The sequence below is a fragment of the Takifugu flavidus genome, chromosome 5, assembly GCF_003711565.1.
Source record: "Takifugu flavidus isolate HTHZ2018 chromosome 5, ASM371156v2, whole genome shotgun sequence".
Classification (NCBI taxonomy): Eukaryota; Metazoa; Chordata; class Actinopteri; order Tetraodontiformes; family Tetraodontidae; genus Takifugu; species Takifugu flavidus.
Window position 1 is genome coordinate 13,376,415 of NC_079524.1, and position 18,770 is coordinate 13,395,184.

General features: G+C 46.9%; 4 protein-coding genes and 1 long non-coding RNA gene across 7 annotated transcripts in view; 4 read left to right on the top strand and 1 right to left on the bottom strand.

Moving 5' to 3' along the window:
• The first annotated feature begins 103 nt into the window (after positions 1-103).
• Positions 104-9,562, top strand: LOC130525872 (zinc finger MIZ domain-containing protein 2-like). 3 transcript variants are annotated; one of them, XM_057033105.1, is made up of 21 exons: positions 104-845; positions 2,215-2,314; positions 2,581-2,695; positions 2,786-2,997; positions 3,336-3,492; positions 3,602-3,823; positions 3,922-4,066; positions 4,153-4,265; positions 4,329-4,421; positions 4,518-4,704; positions 4,858-4,999; positions 5,248-5,326; positions 5,485-5,616; positions 5,713-5,818; positions 7,051-7,208; positions 7,315-7,382; positions 7,453-7,521; positions 7,683-7,957; positions 8,044-8,216; positions 8,367-8,558; positions 8,663-9,562. In XM_057033105.1, exons 2-21 carry the CDS (start codon positions 2,265-2,267, stop codon positions 8,768-8,770), a joined length of 2,796 nt encoding a protein of 931 aa, XP_056889085.1. In that variant the 5' UTR covers positions 104-845; positions 2,215-2,264; the 3' UTR covers positions 8,771-9,562. The 3 variants fall into 3 exon arrangements, with proteins under 3 accessions (XP_056889085.1, XP_056889087.1, XP_056889086.1); XM_057033107.1 differs by having other exon boundaries at positions 4,332-4,421; XM_057033106.1 differs by having other exon boundaries at positions 645-845; positions 2,143-2,314.
• Positions 5,826-6,806, top strand: LOC130525883 (uncharacterized). The gene is made up of 2 exons (XR_008950607.1): positions 5,826-6,416; positions 6,477-6,806. It is a non-coding gene; the product is annotated as an uncharacterized LOC130525883 (long non-coding RNA).
• An 882-nt stretch (positions 9,563-10,444) lies between the features above and the next one.
• On the top strand, positions 10,445-12,766 carry ppiaa (peptidylprolyl isomerase Aa (cyclophilin A)). Its single transcript, XM_057033126.1, has 4 exons — positions 10,445-10,623; positions 11,597-11,716; positions 11,788-11,960; positions 12,182-12,766. The coding sequence occupies exons 1-4, from the start codon at positions 10,555-10,557 to the stop codon at positions 12,312-12,314; spliced, it is 495 nt and encodes a 164-aa protein (XP_056889106.1). The 5' UTR covers positions 10,445-10,554; the 3' UTR covers positions 12,315-12,766.
• Positions 12,284-15,764, bottom strand: LOC130525879 (uncharacterized). The gene is made up of 4 exons (XM_057033125.1): positions 15,113-15,764; positions 14,346-14,453; positions 13,970-14,081; positions 12,284-13,897 (listed from the first exon to the last, which is right to left on the bottom strand). The coding sequence occupies exons 1-4, from the start codon at positions 15,386-15,388 to the stop codon at positions 13,587-13,589; spliced, it is 807 nt and encodes a 268-aa protein (XP_056889105.1). The 5' UTR covers positions 15,389-15,764; the 3' UTR covers positions 12,284-13,586.
• Positions 15,765-15,802: 38 nt separating this feature from the next.
• LOC130525875 (chromaffin granule amine transporter) overlaps positions 15,803-18,770 on the top strand; it is a 5,714-nt gene continuing 2,746 nt past the window's right edge. Inside the window, exons 1-7 of the mRNA XM_057033109.1 lie at positions 15,803-15,974; positions 16,560-16,737; positions 17,031-17,137; positions 17,469-17,713; positions 17,790-17,914; positions 18,042-18,100; positions 18,198-18,281. Coding sequence (XP_056889089.1) covers positions 15,881-15,974; positions 16,560-16,737; positions 17,031-17,137; positions 17,469-17,713; positions 17,790-17,914; positions 18,042-18,100; positions 18,198-18,281 — 892 coding nt within the window. The 5' untranslated portion in view covers positions 15,803-15,880. The remainder of the gene's footprint in view (positions 15,975-16,559; positions 16,738-17,030; positions 17,138-17,468; positions 17,714-17,789; positions 17,915-18,041; positions 18,101-18,197; positions 18,282-18,770) is intronic.

The following is an 18,770-nucleotide window of genomic DNA, read 5'->3' on the forward strand; positions in this document are numbered from 1 at the left end:
TGGAAACACAGACAGGAGTCACGGATACAGAACATCAACCAAATGGAATCTGCTCTTCCTGAAATTTTCTTTTCAATTCGTTCACATTTTGGTCACATACGCCAGTGGTCATGTGACCTTGGTGGAGGTAAGAACAGAAGGATTTGATAGTCATGCAAAGATTTCTGACATCTGTTGATTTCCAAAACTCTGCTAACCTGGCTCAGACTGCTTTGGTTCAATCAAAAGTGAGTCTGTAATATAAATTCTGGTGGCAAGCTAGCAACCGCGTTTACCAGGAATTACCTGATCAAGATGAAACCGCATTAGACAAAATTATGCTAAATATACATTTACTGGCAGTGCCCCTTTTCCCCTGTGGTGCTGATGTTTAAACCGAGGTACATGCAGGAATTTGTGCTTGTTGGTCTACCCCCTCCTCCCTCTCTCCCCCTCCCTGTCAGTGTGTAGGTGTCTCTCGACCTGCCTGTTCTCTCCGCCAGACGTAACCGTAGATTGGACGCAGTTTATGGAAGAAACACGCTTGTTTCCCGTCAGCCTCTCCAGCTCCATCCGCCTAATTTATTGGGGCTGATTCGCGTTAGAGCTGCGGGGGATGGTGTTGGCTCCTCAGGTCGGGTAACCAGAAGCAGTGGCCGTACAGCAGGGACGGCTAACCGGCTGGAGCTAAAACCAGGGTACCGGAGCTTTTGGTCGGCCTGTGTGGATTTTCTCTTCCCGGGACAGGTTGTATCTGGGCCTCGCAGTAGTCACCACCTCCGTCCCGCTGACTGTCCTGGAGGCCCAGAGGACCCTCTGTCTGCCGAGACCTGGAGCGGTGCCCTGGCACCGTGGACGTCGAGGAGGTGGGTTAGCAGATAAAAACACATTTCATTTTGCACGTTTTTCTCTGTTTGAAATCAAACGTTTAATCAGAAAATGGTTCCACGTTTTACTGAGCACTTTGTTTTTGAGGAAGGAGCGAGATTTGGCTAACTGTTAGCCTGGTAGCATCCCATTGTCATAGTCTGCTGGGTTAGCTGTTAGCTGTTTGACGTCAAAGCCAACTGGGCGCATCAAGCGGATAAATTCCTTAGTGTTTTTGTTGTTGCGACATTGGTGCATAGTCGACTGATATTGGCAGCTGTCTTCTACCATGCTAAGCTAACAGAGGTGCTACAGCAGGAATAACTGCTTTTCCCAACCGTCGCTCATTAGCCTATTAGCCTTAGCTAAGACTGCTGCACCGAGGAGGCTCAAAATGTCCCCCGACTCTTTCATACTGTGTGAGGTTTTTGCCTCTTTTCCAGTGTTTGGACGATGTTTCGGAGCAGCTGACTCCATTCTTTACATGTATTTTCCATAAATGGGTCCTAATTTAGGTCCAGTGCGAATGCTTGTTTGACGTGCACGCTGGTGAGAGGAGTTAGTTAAGCAGATTAGCAGTGGCCTGGTAGCACCAGAGTTGATTAAACTGGCTCTCGGATCCATTTCAACGGTAACATCATGTCAGCAGGTCTGGTTTAAACCTTTCTGAGCTTCGGCTGGACTTCCTCACCGGTCCCGCTGCCTCTGTCCGTCTGTCCATTCCATAAACGTGCCAGCTTTACTGGGTCATCTTCACAAGATGTGATCAAGTGTGTAACCAGTCAGTCACTGGTGGGACTGATCTGTTCAGATTTGATTTCATGGGGGGGAAAAAACTAACTCCTGACAAATGAGTTTTACACTTCTCTTTTAGTCTCCAACCCCCATGATTGTTGAAATTGTTGGTGCACTTTGAATAATTTAATCAAATGTATAGAACGTGCAGGATAATGGTCCATGTGACTGTGACCATAAGGAGCACAGTAAAACACTGGTGTGTGACATGAAGGAGGAACCAGACAACAGTCGGTCCTGCACAACAGGGTTAAGATACAACAGGAGGGATCGGCTGTTGGTACCGACGGTTCAGAGGCAGATGTGATGCACAAACTGGATGAAGAGACCTGAACTGTATCCTCCAGTCAGACACAAATGTTATGCCAGATAACATTATCCTAGATAACACATATATAATGTAAGATTTTAGGTTCCATGAGATTCATCTGTTGACTAGGAGTTTGTGACATCCTAAACTCACACACAGCTGCACACTTTATTTCTTTAATTATGCACCAGTGATGTGGAGGACAGAAGTGGGGTATGGGAAATGAAGTTCTACGCTGACAGAAATGTTTGACTGTCTGGCAGGAGTCTGTCTGTCTGTCTGAGTGGATCCCAGCCAATCAGCGGCTCCCATTATGAACCCTCTCAACCAGATGAAGGCGGGTCTGGCCAATAACCCACACAGGTGCACACTCACACTCACACAGGTGCACAGTAACACACACTCACACAGTAAAGAATCATGTCAAACGTATCACATGCCACCATAAAGGATGATGGGGTATTTTCCTTGGCTAGATTTTACAGTGAATTGTGGGATACATTGTGCATACTGAGACTATAGTGATCCTCACTTAACATTCAGACGCCCCTACAAAATGGTCCTCCCTACTTAGTGCACTATTTAGGGAACAGGGAGGGGTTTCACAACCAGCTTATGTCTGTGTGCAGTGATGGGTCATACCCCTATGACCCCTCGAGCTGGCAGCAGCCCACCAATCAGCCTGCAGGATCCCTCTCCGTGGTTACTACCGTTTGGGGCGTGACCAATCCCTCTGCCAGCCAGGTATGACATCACCATCAGAGAAGTTGTGAATGTTTAGGGAGGATTTGAACATAACGGATGACGTGTTATGTATTTGTCTCTGTCCTGCAGGGACTGGGTGGGGGGGTTATGGGTCCAGGAGCCACTGCAGGTGGAGGGCCCATGATGCAGGGTCCTGGCGGACCTGGCATGGCAGGGGGACCACCTGGAGGTTACATTGCTCAGCAGGGCTTTGGAGAGCCCAGCAAAGGCTACGTGAACCAGGGAATGTACAACCGGACGAGTGGTGGCTATGCTGGAGGCCCGGGGGGTTACACAGGAAGGTGGGTGCTCATCTTCATATGCTTTTATACCAACAATGATTGAAACAGTGAAGTTTCAAGTTTTATTATTGCCCAGCTTATAACCAACCACAGACATCATGGTGCCACCATCAGTGAGGTTCTGATTGGCTGAAACCTGCCAGATTTGGTGGTCAGTTACAGGTGGTCCCACACAGATGGTCCCATACACGTGTTCCCACATCCAGACTTCAGTTGGTTTTAAATCTGAGCTTTAAGTTTTAAAAAATAACTGTAAATTTGACACTTTTCATTTGAAAAACATTCTTGTGACTAGAATATCAGCATCTCTTTTCTGACACTTGTTCATATGCTCTCAGTTACCCCTCCAACCCTGGAGGTTCCAGAGGGTCAGCTGACTTCACACAGGCTGCCGCAGCTGCTGTTGCAGCGGCTGCTGCTACGGCTACGGCAACTGCCACGGCAACTGTGGCTGCCATCCAGGAGAAACAGAATCAGGAACTGAGTTACGGGCAGGTGAGCAGCTAATCCAGATTTTTTTTTTCCTCTTGAAATTTACTTCTGATAAGTTTGTCCAGTTTTACATGATCGTGATGAAAGAACCTAATGCGTGTGCATGTGTCAGATGGGAGGTCCTGCTTATAACAACCAGTTTATGGCCCATTCTGGCCCCCGTGCTCCCCCCGGAGGTATGGGACCTGGGCCTGGACCCACCAGGGGACCAGCTTCCATGGGGCCCATGTATGGGCCAGGAGTTGGACCTCAGAGGGTCCCTCAGTATGGGCCAGGACCTCAGCAGGGCCACCTCAGGCCCCCACAGGGCCTAAAACGCCCATACAGCTCTGAGGTGAGTCAGAACCTGTAAGTTCAGATCCAGTCAGGTTCAGTTTCAGTGTGTTTAGAATCATGCAGAACCAAAGGTTTTCTTCCTCACCGTCTCCTCAGGCTTTTCCTGGAATGTCTCAGCAGTACGGTGTCCCTGTCAGCTCCAGCGTCAACCTAATGGCTGGTGGCTCCATGCCTGGTTCGGCAGGTGGCAGTCATGCAGGGCCCGGGCCGTATTCTGGCCCCAGTATGCAGTACCACCCAGGTCTGGCATGAAAACATGAGGATGATGAAACTGTTCCCAGAACCTGGTGTCATTGGGAAGGTGCTGAACCTTGTGTGCATCTCTAGGTCACAGTGGTCCAGCCCCACATCGATCTGGTTCCTCCCCCTCTTATCAGGGCCCAAAGATGCCACTACAGCAGTACCCCCCCGCCGGACCCCCCAACTCTCAATACTACAAGGTAAAACTTAGTCTGTGTATGTGAGTGTGGGAGAGAGAGATAAAAATGTTTCTGTCTGTCCAGCAGGACCACTTTAGCAGTCAGGGAGGGGGTTTAAATGCACTGGCAACAGGGGGTGCTGGTGGCATGTACAACACCTTCAATCAGCCTTCTGGGGTGAGTTTTCTCAACTACAATGTAAATGTTCAAACTGAACTTAAATTACCAACTGAACATGAAAACTTTCGCTCTCTGTTTCTCTTCCCCCCTCAGCATGGTCGAGGGTTGCCAGGTTACCCTTCTTCTCCAGTTCCTGGAAACCCGACCCCTCCCATTACCCCAGGTAGCTCCATGGCTCCACCCTACGTGTCACCTGGCAGCAGTGACATGAAACCAGCTCCGTCTTCGTTCCTGTCGGACATCAAACCCAATATGGCGGCCCTGCCCCCTCCTCCTACAGGTACAATGATTGGGTGCAGATGTTCAGGATCACCCTATTGCTAGCGATCATCTCTAATGTGAATTTGTGTGAACGGTCAGGTGTGCACAACAGCAGAACATCTGTAATCAGCCCATAGTTTCACACACACTCTCATGTCCTGTGGTCCTACAGGTAACCCTAGTGACGACCTGCGGCTGACGTTCCCGGTGCGAGACGGCGTCGTGCTGGAGCCCTTTAGGCTAGAGCACAACCTGGCCGTCAGTAACCATGTCTTCCAGCTGCGAGACTCTGTCTACAAAACACTCATCATGAGGTGAACGCACACACTCACGCACTCACACACACAAAATGGCAGAATCCTCTATGGTTCCTGAACCTTGGTAGACAAAATGAAATGGTTTTAAACCAAATGGGTTTAAGCTAATGGTCATTTTTCAAAACTCTTTTAACTGTTTAATTCTAAATCAAACATTTCAGGACTCAATTAATAAACTGACCCTGTGTGTGTTTTTGTATCTGTGTGTGTGTTTGTATCTGCGTGTGGGTGTGTGTGTATTGCAGACCAGACCTGGAGCTCCAGTTTAAGTGTTACCACCATGAGGATCGGCAGATGAACACCAACTGGCCGGCCTCTGTCCAGGTCTGACCTTCAACACTCTGATCTTTGTTTTTATGTATTTTGGTCTTTACCATCCTCTTCCTCTTTCTCGTCTTCCTCTTCCTTTTCTCCTCTCTTTTCTCCACCTCTTGCTCATCCTCTTCTTTCTTTCTCCTCCTGCTTTCCTTCCTCTTCCTCAGGTGAGTGTCAACGCGACTCCTCTCACGATTGAGAGAGGAGACAACAAAACCTCCCACAAGCCTTTGTACCTGAAACAAGTGTGTCAGCCGGGCAGGAACACCATCCAGATCACTGTGACTGCCTGTTGTTGTGTGAGTGGTACACACATCCTTGTTCTTCTACCTTTGTGAGGACTGTCAGAGTTTTAGTACATTCCCTAACCTGGACTCTATCCTGTTCATGTCCAGTCTCACCTGTTCGTCATGCAGCTTGTCCATCGTCCGTCTGTCCGTTCGGTGCTACAGGGTCTGATGAAGAAGAGGCTACTGCCTGCAGAACACTGCGTCACCAAAAGTAAGAAAACTTCCTTTCATCCTTTATCTTTCAGTGACCTCTGACCTGACCTCTGACCCTCAGACATCTTTGATTTATTTTTTTTATTTTTTTGTAAAGATTTTTTTGCCAACATTTTTTATGTGTTTCTTCAAATGATAAAACTGTCAGAAAAGAATGAAAGTGATGAATCTCAAAGAACAGATGTACCGTAATTTCCAGACTATAAGCCGCTACTTTTTTCCTACACTTTAAACATTGCGGCTTATTCTACAGTGCGGCTTATTTATGTTTTTTTTCGTGGCGCACTATCACAACTATTGTGAATCAGTCATTTTTACTAACCCTCATCAACAAGGAAAATACTAGAAGAAAAGCATATGATGCGACTTTTAAGTTAAAAGCGATCACTCTGGTGGTTGAAGAAGGAAATCAAGCTGGCGCGCGTAATCTTGGCATACATTACGATAATCAATGGGGAAAAGGTTGAGACGCCTGCCTGAAGAACTGATCGAAAGCAAAAAGACAACAAAAGCTCTTAGACGTAAACATCGCAGGTGGACCGAGCTTGAAAACATTCTGGAAGACTGGGTCAACACACAGAGAGCAGGCGGCCGCGGTGTTTCCGCTGTACAAATCAGACTAAAGGCAAAAGCAATCGCCACCGCGATAAAAATAGAAGATTTTAGAGGTGGGCCATCGGGGAGTTTTAGATTGTTCATTGTTTGAGTAAAAAAGCATAAACAACATTTGTGTGTAGCTGATACAAATGTATATTTCAAGGTAGCTGCATTACAGACACCGTTAGAAAAAAAAGCATTTACCGGTACAATAAATTTATGTTGCTAAGCGGATTAAATTAAAAGAAAAGTTAAAAAATCCCGACGTGATAAAATTTGGATTTAAGGTCTCTGTATAAACATACTAGTGAAAAGAGTGGCTGTTGTTTCTTACCTGTCTGTCACTCGTCAGTGACTCGTCTCTTACGGTAATAAAAACATCTACCGTACTGAATGTTTTCGATCTAATTTTTCATATACTACTTGGGATACCTGCGGCTTAAAATCCGGTGTGGCTTGTGTAAGTACAAAATTGATTTTCTTTCTAAAATTAGATTATGCGGTTTATAATCAGGTGCGCTCTATAGTCCGGAAATTACGGTAGATGGTTCTAGGCTCAGTTTGCTCCTGTACAGGTGTCTGTCTACAGTTCCTGGAACAGGAAGTAACTGGTTGTTTTTTCCGTCGGTTCAGTCAAGAGGAACTTCAGCAGTGGTTCCATTCCTGGAACCCCTGGACTGAATGGCGAGGATGGTGTGGAGCAGACTGCCATCAGAGTGTCTTTAAAGTGTCCAATCACCTTCCGCCGCATCCAGCTGCCTGCCAGAGGTCATGACTGCAGACACATCCAGGTCAGGACAGCAGCCAATCACAGAGCTCCACCGCCTGTGACGTCACAGTAGCAGATCATGCTTGTATCGGGTTTACTGAAGAAGAGTGTGATGAATTTGTCGACAGTGTTTTGATCTGGAGTCATACCTGCAGCTCAACTGTGAGAGAGGAACATGGAGATGTCCCGTGTGCAAGTATGAAACGAGCATTATCAACACCCAACCATGCTTGGGTGTGTCTGTAACCTGTGTGTCCTGTGTGCAGTAAAACGGCTCTTCTGGAAGGTCTGGAGGTTGACCAGTACATGTTGGGAATCCTCATCTATGTTCAGAAGTAAGAAACATATTCTGCAGAACACCAAGTTCAAATCAACACACAAACTTCTCTGACTGGCTAACAGACATTAGCCTATTAAACAGCAGCAAGCCTTGGTTGAGCTGAACTGTTATCAGCAAAATTAGCCAGCCTCTTCAAAACTGTGATCTCCTTCTCAGTTCAGAGTATGAGGAGATCACCATTGACCCAGTCTGCAGCTGGAAACCAGTTCCTGTAAAACCGGACCTCCATATCAAAGAGGAGTCTGATGGTCCCGTCCTGAAGCGCTGCCGGACACTCAGTCCCAGTCACATGGTCCTTCCCAGTGTCATGGAGATGATAGCCTCGCTTGGCCCCACCCCTTCGTCTTCCTCCTCATCCCCGATGCCATTCTCTTCCCTGCCATCAGGGGGGGGCAGCAACAGCAACAACACGCAAGAATACTCTGGAACAGGTGATCGACCAGATCCGTCAGCCATCAGTCACAGTCTGATCCATAAAGGACGGTGAATCCATTAATCTGTTTGTCTGTGCCCTCAGCTCCGTCCTATCACAGTCAGTCTACTGGTTTCTCAGACTTCACTGGTCCTGGGACTCCAGGAGTTGGACGAGACTTCTCTTCCCCTGGCCCCCCCCCCCTGTCTTACCAGTCTGAGCTCTCCAGTGCACTCCTAACCCCTGACAAGCCTCCTCCTCACTCCATGGCTGGACAGGTAACACATGTTTATTGCGTGTGTGTCGGTGCAGTTTGGTCACTAACGCAGCAGCAGAACATCGCCACCTGAAACTGTGGGCGGAGCTACATCACCTTCATGCTCTCAGTGTCAGATGGAACTCCTCCCTTTTTTAATCCTCCTCTCCAGATATCAGGACATGTGGACTCTGCCTCCCACGGTGCTACCCTCTCTCAGCAACAGTCACAGGGTCTTCATGGTAACACCCATCATGGGAGCACCAACCAGATGGTGCAGCGCAGCAACCAGACCCCTCATCTTCAGGGTGATGGCTCCTTTGGTCTCGCTGGGTCTGCAGAGGTTTCAGAACCCACTCTGGATGTGAGTTGAAACCAGTCTGTTACTTGGAGTGTCACCGGGTGGGGGGAATACACTGTGTGTGTGTCTGTGTGTTCAGTGTGTTCTGATGAGTCGTGTTTCCACAGTTGCTTCCAGATTTGACCAACCCGGATGAGTTGCTGTCCTACCTGGGACCCCCGGACCTTCCCAACAACAACAGTGATGACCTGCTCTCTCTGTTTGAGAACAACTAAAGTCACCTGTACTCCACCAACAGCTGTGTCTCCCCCAACATGGCTGAACATCTGAGGCCTCTCATGTGACATCAACTCTTTATTTCAATTCTCAAACAGTTTAGAGTCCTCATCCTTCATTCCACCACCAGGAAACCAGCCGGAGACGCGTGGTCCCGTCCAACAGTGGAAGTGGCCCAGATGCTCTTTTGGGAACGGTTTCTTCTTTTTCACTCAGCCAGATCTGAGATCTGCCATCAGTGTTGGATGCTGCTGCTGGTACCTGCAGGCTGCATCTGTGGGAGAAAAGGACAAAGTTAGTTTAGCTCTGATTTTAGACAAAACTCTTTTCCTGAGCTGCAGAAGATGATCCAGATATGATTTTAGATTTTTACTTTTTGTCCAAAATCTGCATCTTTGAAATCCAGTGATGAAAGTCAGAACAGAACCTTCAGAGTGAATACTAGAATACTGGTTTGTTGGGTTAGAGCTGGAATATTGCACAGATATATTCCCGTCTGATGCCCATCGACCTCAGTGGCTGAGTGAAAACGTTCTCGATGTAGAATCTTTAACTGGGGCCAAAGTGAACCAATGAGGAATGATGAAGAGTCGCGGCAGCTGCAGATTGTTCCATCTTCATCCTCCTCTTCTTCCTGTTTGGTGTAAAGAGACTTTACGGACCGTCGTGGCGTTTTTGTTCTGCCAAGTCACCAGGAACAAGTTCGACTGTACACAATGGCGTTGTGTGATTCAGTCATGCTAATAGTCCTGATAAACTTTGTAATTTAATAAACACACTGGAAAGACAAAGGTGCTGCTTGAATCCCCAGAGAAGCTGAAGCATCAGGAACCAAAAACACCTTGACCATGGCATAGCAACCACACTTCAGGGGTACATGGACAACACGCCATGCTGGGATTAGAGGAAAGCAGACTGCTCAGACAGATGTGTTATTACACGAGAACTAACAGTAGAGGTCTTATTACTCCACAACTACCAGCAGGGTTATTACACCTGAACTACCGGAAGAGGTGTTATTGCACCACAACTTCTGGCAGAGGTCTTGTTACACTAGAACTTCACGATGGGGTTGACTGGTCACTGCCCGGCTGCAGATCCCTCCGTGATGCTGCAGGATGAGGAATAATTTCCAACTGGTTTCTTCTGGTTTTGTGGATTTTTCCTCTCAGAATCAGTTCAGGTTTTTTGGATTTGTAGAATTCATAGACAAATGTGATGTTTTGCATAAGTGACTGATCTTTTGACCTCTGATGGCAGACCTCATCCTCAAGCCTTATGTTGCACAGCAGCAGATTCAAAACACCAGGTGCTTAATGGCACTGTCCCAGTAAGCACCTGATACTTTTCCACCCTTTTGGGTTTGTCAAAAACTCCGAACGGGTCAGACTTATCCTCTCACTGTGCGTACCACGGTTGCGTGCACCCTTGATCTCCTGGCTCATCGATCACGTGCACGGACTGCGGGTCTGAACTCAGCGCGTGCGCTCTGTGGAGACTCCGGCTCCAGCCTTGTTTGCTGGACCGGAAACAACAAAAGGGGCGGGGTCAAAATCATAGGGTCTAACGCTCGTCCACGACCGAAAGGAGTAAGGCGGGATCAGCTGCATTTTGATTGGTTGATACAACTGTCAGGTTTTTTTTGGCAGCTGTGATTAGCTGAACTTTACCGCCCACCGGCGTGTTATATAAAGTAAATCCGCTGCGGTCCCCCTTTTTCTGCTCTTGCGACCACCTTCGTTCCCTCGCCGGACGTCACTCTGCTCCAGTCCTGTCTGCTGCAATGGCGAATCCAAGAGTGTTCTTCGACATCGCCGCCAATGGCAAGCCAGTGGGCCGCATTGTGATGGAGGTAAACCTTTACCTGTAACGCAAAGTAAGCATGTCAGCCCCGGCATTGTTGGCCCACAGGCCCCGCGGCGGAGCCCGCCGCCCCTGATCCAGCGATTTTCCACCGTTTCCTTCATTCCGCAGCCTTCCTGTCGCGAGTCACTTCGTTTACGCGTCAAACTCAAGCGCCTAACGGTACCTCCGAAACCTCACATTCCTATAAAGAGCTTTGTAACGTACATGCAGTGGACTAGTTTGCGTTATAACAGCGGGTGTGCTGTGGCCTTTAAATGCAAGAGAAACCTCAATGGCCAAATAACGGCCCAGGCAGCCGTTAGCATAGCGGGTGATGCAAAGCTGCGCAGATAAAGAGCAGCCCGGCCTTTGTTACGCACACGTGAATCACCGCAGAGTCCCGCCTCTGTCACCAGATTCAGAAGGATGCGGGACCCAGCTGTCCTCGAGGCGTTCCCCTCTCGTTTTGCGGATTATTGAAGCGTGTTTAATGAGGATAACGGCGCCAGTTCCTCAGTGCTTTTCTGGAAAGTTCCACGGTGCTTGGGGGGGCATCAACCTTTAGCCTTTTGTGTCTCCCAGCAACAAGAACGTTATACAACACTCCAAAGCCTTAGCAAGCTAGCTGGTGCGTGATTATTGTTATTATCACCATAAACTGGTGCGGGATTATTATTATTATATTATTTCCACATTATTGCAGCTGGTATTTGCGGCGAACCTCCGGCCTTTACATGCACGTTTGTGCGTGGGGTTTGGTGCTTGTTGTCGGGTTATTTCGGGTGTTAATGTTGTTCCTGTTGTGTCCTGGTTTGGAGATGAACGTTTGGTCAACTGCTCCTCTTTAGCACCCTGTAGATTTGAACTAGCTCAGATTTCTTCGGGTGCTGATCATGAAACCACTGAGTCTTTTTCCAGACTTGTGGTTAAGTATAACTCTATGGGGTCACAATTCTGACTGGATTGTTCTCTTTCTGCAGCTCCATGCGGATGTGGTTCCTAAAACTGCTGAGAACTTCCGGGCCCTCTGCACTGGTGAGAAGGGCTTCGGCTACAAAGGCTCCACCTTTCACCGCATCATTCCTCAGTTCATGTGCCAGGTGAGTCCAGCTCCATGTGTCCAGCTGCTGGCTCATTGGTGGATCTCTGATCTTGGTTGTCTTGACCCCAGGGAGGTGATTTTACCAACCACAATGGAACTGGTGGAAAATCCATCTATGGCAACAAGTTTGAAGATGAGAACTTCATCTTGAAGCATACGGGGCCAGGGATTCTGTCCATGGCCAACGCTGGCCCAAACACTAACGGGTCCCAGTTCTTCATCTGCACAGCCAAAACACAGTGGTAAGAACCTTCATAGAGAACCCGAAGGTTCTTTAGCCCAGATCAGTTGTGACTGAGGGAAACTTTCCCTGACCACATTCTTCATGTGACCATCAGTATGCGTGGCAGAGACCATCAGAAAACATTTGTAATGCAATAGTGGCAGCGCCATTGATCCCACCTTTGTGTAGTTTGTGTGACTTGTGTGTTGTTGGTCACTGACCTGCTGTGTGTCCTGGCAGGCTCGATGGGAAGCACGTGGTGTTTGGAAAGGTGGTGGAGGGGATGGAGCTGGTGGAGACCATGGACTCGTACGGTAGCCAGAGCGGCAAACCCAAGGCCAATGTCATCATCGCCAACTGTGGGCAGCTTTGAATGCTAAACCTCTTATTCTTGTCCAGTTGTGGCATCAGTGCCGCCATTCAACATTCCCTCTGATGGTGCACCACATGCCCCACCCCTTTTTTATTCATTTAATGATGTCATGTTGCTGCATCTGTGACCTGACAGAGTTTCTGTTTCAATTCTGAAAGCTTTTAAGGAGAAAAAATAAACGACATGACAAATAAAGTTTGGTCTACCATCATTCAGTTGATGAATGTTGAACTCCAAAAAATTAAATCCATTAATAAAGATGATTCCCTCAGAAGCTGGTGGACATGGTCATGGAGTGGAGTCAGGAGGTTCCTCAGAGCTGCTGTTGATATCTTGACTGGATCTGCGTCTCCTGACGCTGACTTCCTCATTTTCTTTTGGAGTTTTTAATAATTAATCTAATCAGACCTGATGATTTTATTGTGTGAATTATTAAAAACTCTTCAAACACATTTTGATCTTTTTTTTATTTGAGCTTTAGGGTAAATTACATCACATACTTTTAAAAGAACAATGAAGAGCTCAAAGAGTTTAATTCTGTCACCTGGAGCTGCTGAAAGAGCAACGATCCTTGCGACTAAAACAGCAGGTTCTGGATCTGTGGGGCCGCAGCGCCGCCACGCGGTCATTCCTAACATCACAGGTCCAAGTGAGCTCAATCAGGCCCAATTTATCAGGATGAGACAAAGAACCCTGACAGTGGTTGAATGTAGTCAGAACAAACCCTGGCGTTGAATTCCAGGTCCGTGTTTTTAACTTCTGCAGCTGAAGAAAATGGGCCTAATTAATTATTTCACCTGGTTAGCTAAACTAACTACTAAACTAAACTACCGGCACTAACTAAAATTATCTTTTGAGCTGAACTGAAGGATTGAACTCACAGAAAACACGAAACACAGTTCATATAATCTTTGATACTGGTTATTTTTCATTAACACTTCCTGTCCAGAGGCTCCAGCCCAGTGATGTAGACACTATCACCATATGTTGGACCAACACTGTCCTACATCTGTCTTACTGATTGGCCCATTCTGTCTAAAAACATGACATTTCTGCTTCATAATCCTCAACAAAGGCTAAAACTAGTCCTGACTTCCTGAGTCCTATGGACTCTGAGCTAAGCTACGCTAACCCAGGCTAGTGGAGACAGTACACACAAGAACATAAGAGTTTCCGACATGTCCACCAACATGACTGCCACGGCGGTGATATAACCGTGATTGTTAACAACCTTTCAGAAGGAAGTTGAAATTACAGTTTATATCAGCTCGGTCAGCAGCTTGTCTCTGCCGTCCTCCTCTTCTTCCCAGAATGCCTTGTGTTCTGGCTCTGGTCATTGCGGGCTTGACAAACCCCCTGACCTTTGTTCTTTCCTCCTGACTCCGCCCGACTGATGGCACTGCAGGTAAGCCCGGTGTCACAGTCGCAGCGGCCGAGCTTTCTTCTGAGCTTGTTGAACCCTCGAAGCAAACAAGCTTCCCCGTCCACTGGGATCCTCTGGCACCTCCTCCCAGTCAGGTAACGCACACAGCACAGGCCAGCAGCACAGTCGCCTGACCGCACACAGCTCGCCATTTCAAGGGCTGAAACACACCCACGTTTTAACTGTGTGAGCAGGGCATGCTGGGAGTCCAAGTTTATTTCCAGTCTCTCACCTTTGGTCCTGTTTGAACCATCTCTGTTGCTTTGCAGCTCAGATTCAGTTTGCCGATGTCTCTCGACTGGGGAAGACGGACGGCGCTGAGCTCTGTTACTGCAGCCCCCCGGCTGTGGAGGACCACAACAGTTACTTTACTTTTACAGGTTCATTTAGCCTCTCTGTCCCAGTAGAACAGTCCATCTATCCTCTCTATCCCAGTATAACCAGTAATTTACCATCTCTGTCACAGTATAACCAGTCCACCTATCCTCCCTGTCCCAGTATAACCAGTCTTCTTATAGTGTGTGTGTGTGTGTGTGTGTGTGTGTGTGTGTGCGTGCGTGTGTGTGTGTGTGTGTGTGTGTGTGTGTGTGTGTGTGTGTGTGGCTCACCTGCGTTACCTGAAGGCAGTCAGGTGTGGAACATGGTGGGGCTAAGCTGGCGCCAGTATTGGTCCTGCGCCGGGCCGCTAGCTCCATTTGGCCACTGTTCACTCGATCCTGATGATTTTTTATGAAAGGTCATCAGAAAATGACAAAATCAATCTAAATTAATTCCAAACGATTTGTTTGTTTTTAAAAACAAGCACGATTGTAGTGTTTCATCAGTGAAACAAATCAGTTTAATATTCATCTCTCTGGTTACATCATGCTAACAGCTATCAGCTTTGTACTGATATCTCAATAAATAATCAATCAACATTCATTCATTCATTGTCAGTAATATGCATAAAGTACTCAAAATACTTCCCCAAGTAATTTTAGATCTACTTCTACAATGTCAATGTTCTGAGCTAATGCTGGCCAATGCTAGCATTGTACTGTGAGGGAAGTTACTACTTCTACTGCTTCATTACTCTTGGTAATGTGCAGTTACTACAGTCGCTACTGTTGCTGTGTGTTGCTACAAATGCATCTGTAGTACAAACTACAACTGCACTTGTATGATTTTAACACTGTACTTGCTCATTTATTCACATTACTTCATTTTTTCAGCACTGCTACTCTCAAAGATACAATTTAGTTCTTGTTGCTGCTGAAGGTACTTCTGTAACTCACACTAGCAGTAAAATATTAGTGCTGCCAGTGTGGGTGCTTCCTCCGCTAGTCTTATACTGCTAACATTACTGTACTGTATGGAGTAGTAGTAAAAGTACTACCGTGAGCTCGGAGCTGTGCGGGAGTGTCTCTTTGGAAGATCTGATGGTGTTGGAGTCCAGTGCGAGTCCACTGACCAGAGACACACACAGGAAGCTGCGCCACGTCCACATCCTGCCCCAGCTGAGTGATCCTCTGGTGAGTAGTATTGGCTGCTGCTGCTGTACAGGTGAGTGTCCTGCTGAACTCAGGTGTGGTTGTTTTATACCTGTCTCCTCCCTCTGATCTGTCTCTGTACTCTTAGATGTTTGGATGCTGCGTTTGAAGCTCGACCGCATCAGGAACACCGCTGCCGCCGCCTTCGCTTCCTTCCTGGAGGCCTCAGGAGAGACAGGAGCTTTTGATACATGACACCACACAGAGATGAAAACACACCTGGGAAGCCAAGCCAGTGTGTGTGCGTGCGTGTGCGACGCGTGCGCCCGCGTTTGCGGGCGTGTGCATGTGTCTGTGCATGCATATGTGTGTGTTGTACATACTACATATTAAATACCAAACTCCTCATTCAACTAGCAAAGTAAGGAGGTTAGAATCAGGTAAGCTCAGTGTTGGGGGTCAGGGGGTGGGGAATGGTTTATTTATATGTCAGGCAGATAGAAATATGAGTGTGTTTGTGTGTGTGTGTGTGTGTGTGTGTGTGTGTGTGTGTGTGTGTGTGTGGTGTGTGTGTGTGTGGTGTGTGTGTGTGTGTGTGTGTTCTTCCCTCAGACAAACGGATGTGGGTGTGTTTGCAGGTCATTAACAGTGATTAACAGTCAGTGGACGGTTTGATGATAGTAAATCTCAGCTCAGCTCTGAACAAACAGATCCAAAGTACTCATTCCGCTCACACACATCTGGGATCAGAGACCGGAACAAATCCAGGTGTGTTTGTCTGACAGACAGGTGACAAAACTCACCTGTTCACAGAAAAATACAAAAAAACACGAAAAACACTCACAGCTGCTCTGACAGGAAATAACACTTTGTTCATTAGATTCAGATTATCGTAGTACTGTAGTATTGTAGTACTGTAGTATTGCAATATTACAGTATTACAATACTGCTGTTGTATTGTAGTACTGTATTGTAGTATTGTAGTATTGTGTACTGCAGTATTGTGGTACTGCAGTTTTGTAATACTGTATAGTCTTATAGTTGTACTGTGGTAGATGATTATTTACTGTCATTTTCCAACAGGTTAAACATGATTTTAACACCCATGAAACACACGCACACATACAAACAGGGAAAACACAGGGTGCGCGTGTGTGTGTAAGCAATGTCACAATTGTGAGCATCTGTTGTCCTTTTATTGAGGCCCTGGAACAACCTGGAGGCAGGAGACCTTATCATACACATCTCCAGACACACACACACACACACACACACACAGGTGTGCGTGTGCGTACGTGTGTGTGTGTGTGTGTGAGAGAGAGACTCCATATTGTCTGTTTTTGTCATTATCAGAGCAGAGAGGAAGCGTTCACCTCTTCCATCCTTCCTTCAGTCCTCCTCCCTCCTCTCCTCCATCCTTGGTTAGTCTGACTCGCTCCTCGGTGGCTGACAGAGGAAGAACGTTCTTTTCCAGCAGGAACACTGAGAGAGAGTGTGAGTGTGTGGTTAAAGGCTCTTCTTCTTACATCAGGTTAGTTTGATCACCGATTTGAATCATCTGTATTTTTACCATGTTTAAGGCAAATATATTTTCATGTGTTCAGAAGCGCTTTAGCTTTTATATTATAATGTGCTTTTATATGTTTATTGGATTTTAAATTGTGATTTCAAACACACATTAATTTTGATGAATCCTGAAAGATCAATTTCAGTGTTTAAGATTTATTGTATTCAGATGATCTGTCAATCCAGAAGTGATCAATCAGATAAGCTGCTGTTCATCCTCCACATTTAATAAGAAATAGAATGTGCGTGTGTGTTCAGAGGTTCAGAGATGGCATGGTTCCATAAGAGTCGAGGTTCTCCCAGACTCGTCCTGGTTGTGGTTTGTGTTGCTCTGCTGCTCGACAACATGCTGCTGACAGTGGTTGGTGAGTAAACACACACACAAACACACAGACACAGACACACACAGACACACACACACAGACACACACACACACACACACACACACACAAGCTGCAGGTTCTGCCTCGTGGTTTCAGTCTAGAGGAGTTTTTGTGCAGATTTTTCAGGTTCCATCTCTGTCCTCATAAACCATCATCAGCTCTGGTTTCCAGACAGAAACAACATTGTCACCAGTGAGGTCACCAAGACAACAAATCATCCTCCTCAGCCTTTAATGTGGCAGCTAGATGAATATACCTTCATGTTACCATGATCATTCTTCCCAGTCTCTTGATGGATCCTTCTCCCCCCAGTGCCCATCATCCCAACATTCCTGTACACTATTGACCATCCCAGTCCCAAAGCCCAGAATGTTCATCCCACCCCAACTCCCCGGGACATCTACACAGGCCCGTGGTCAGAGGAGACTCCTCACCTTGTGTCCCTGTTTGACAACACCACCTTCAGTGTGGAGAGCTGGATGGAAGCTTCTCCTTATCCCAAACCTGCAGCCTGGACTGGTCTGCCCACAGATCCAGTTAACTGGACTGACTCAGCAGTAAGTGGAGGATGATGCAAGCTTGCTACGACTGCTCAGTGACCACAGGTGATTGACTCCATCCCTCTCTCTGCAGAACTCCTCCTGTCTTCAGGACAGTTTGTTTCTGGAGGAGGAAAATGTTCGTGTTGGTTTCCTGTTTGCATCTAAAGCTCTGGTCCAGTTGCTTGTCAACCCCTTTGTTGGTCCTCTCACCAACAGGTACCAGCACCAAAAACTCACTTGTATTAAATTGTATTGTATCGGACCAACATATAGAAACACACAACCATTCACCCCTAATCCATGTGTTCGCACTGAGTGGCCCCACTTTTCTCCACATGTGTAGGGTTGGATATCACATCCCCATGTTTGCTGGATTTATCATCATGTTTGTCTCAACCATCAGTAAGTCTCTCTCACACACAGACTTACAGATCCTCAGTGTGACTGTTATATATAACATCTCATCAACTCTGTGTGTGTGTATGTGTCTGTGTGCCAGTGTTTGCATTTTCAGGGACATATGTGTTGCTGTTCTTTGCTCGCTCACTGCAGGGAATTGGCTCATCCTTCTCTTCTGTGGCAGGTTGATGATTAAACACACACACTCACACACATGTGCCAACACACATGCACAGTGTAGCGTGGAAATACCTCCACACCAAATAATCATGATCACTGTGAAGATTCAGGTTTTCTGATCAATTTTAGTGACATAATTGATGTAACAGAAACTACATTCAGGAGCCTTATCAGGAAGGAGATGGTGGTGATGATGATGATGATGGTGGTGATGATGATGGTGGTGATGATGACGATTGTGATGATGATGATGATGATGATGATGATGATGATGACGATGATGATAAACAGATGTGACAAATGAACATCAAATGAAACAGGTGATAGTTTGTACCTCAGACAGACTGTCTGACTGTGGTCACTAGGAGGAGAACACACCAAAAGGCTTGTCGTTTTGACGTTTTGTCCACATGGAAGTGTCATTTCAGCAAACAGGACATGCTCATTAGTTAACCCAATCCCTAATGCCACCCTGGCCAGTCCGTGTGTGCAT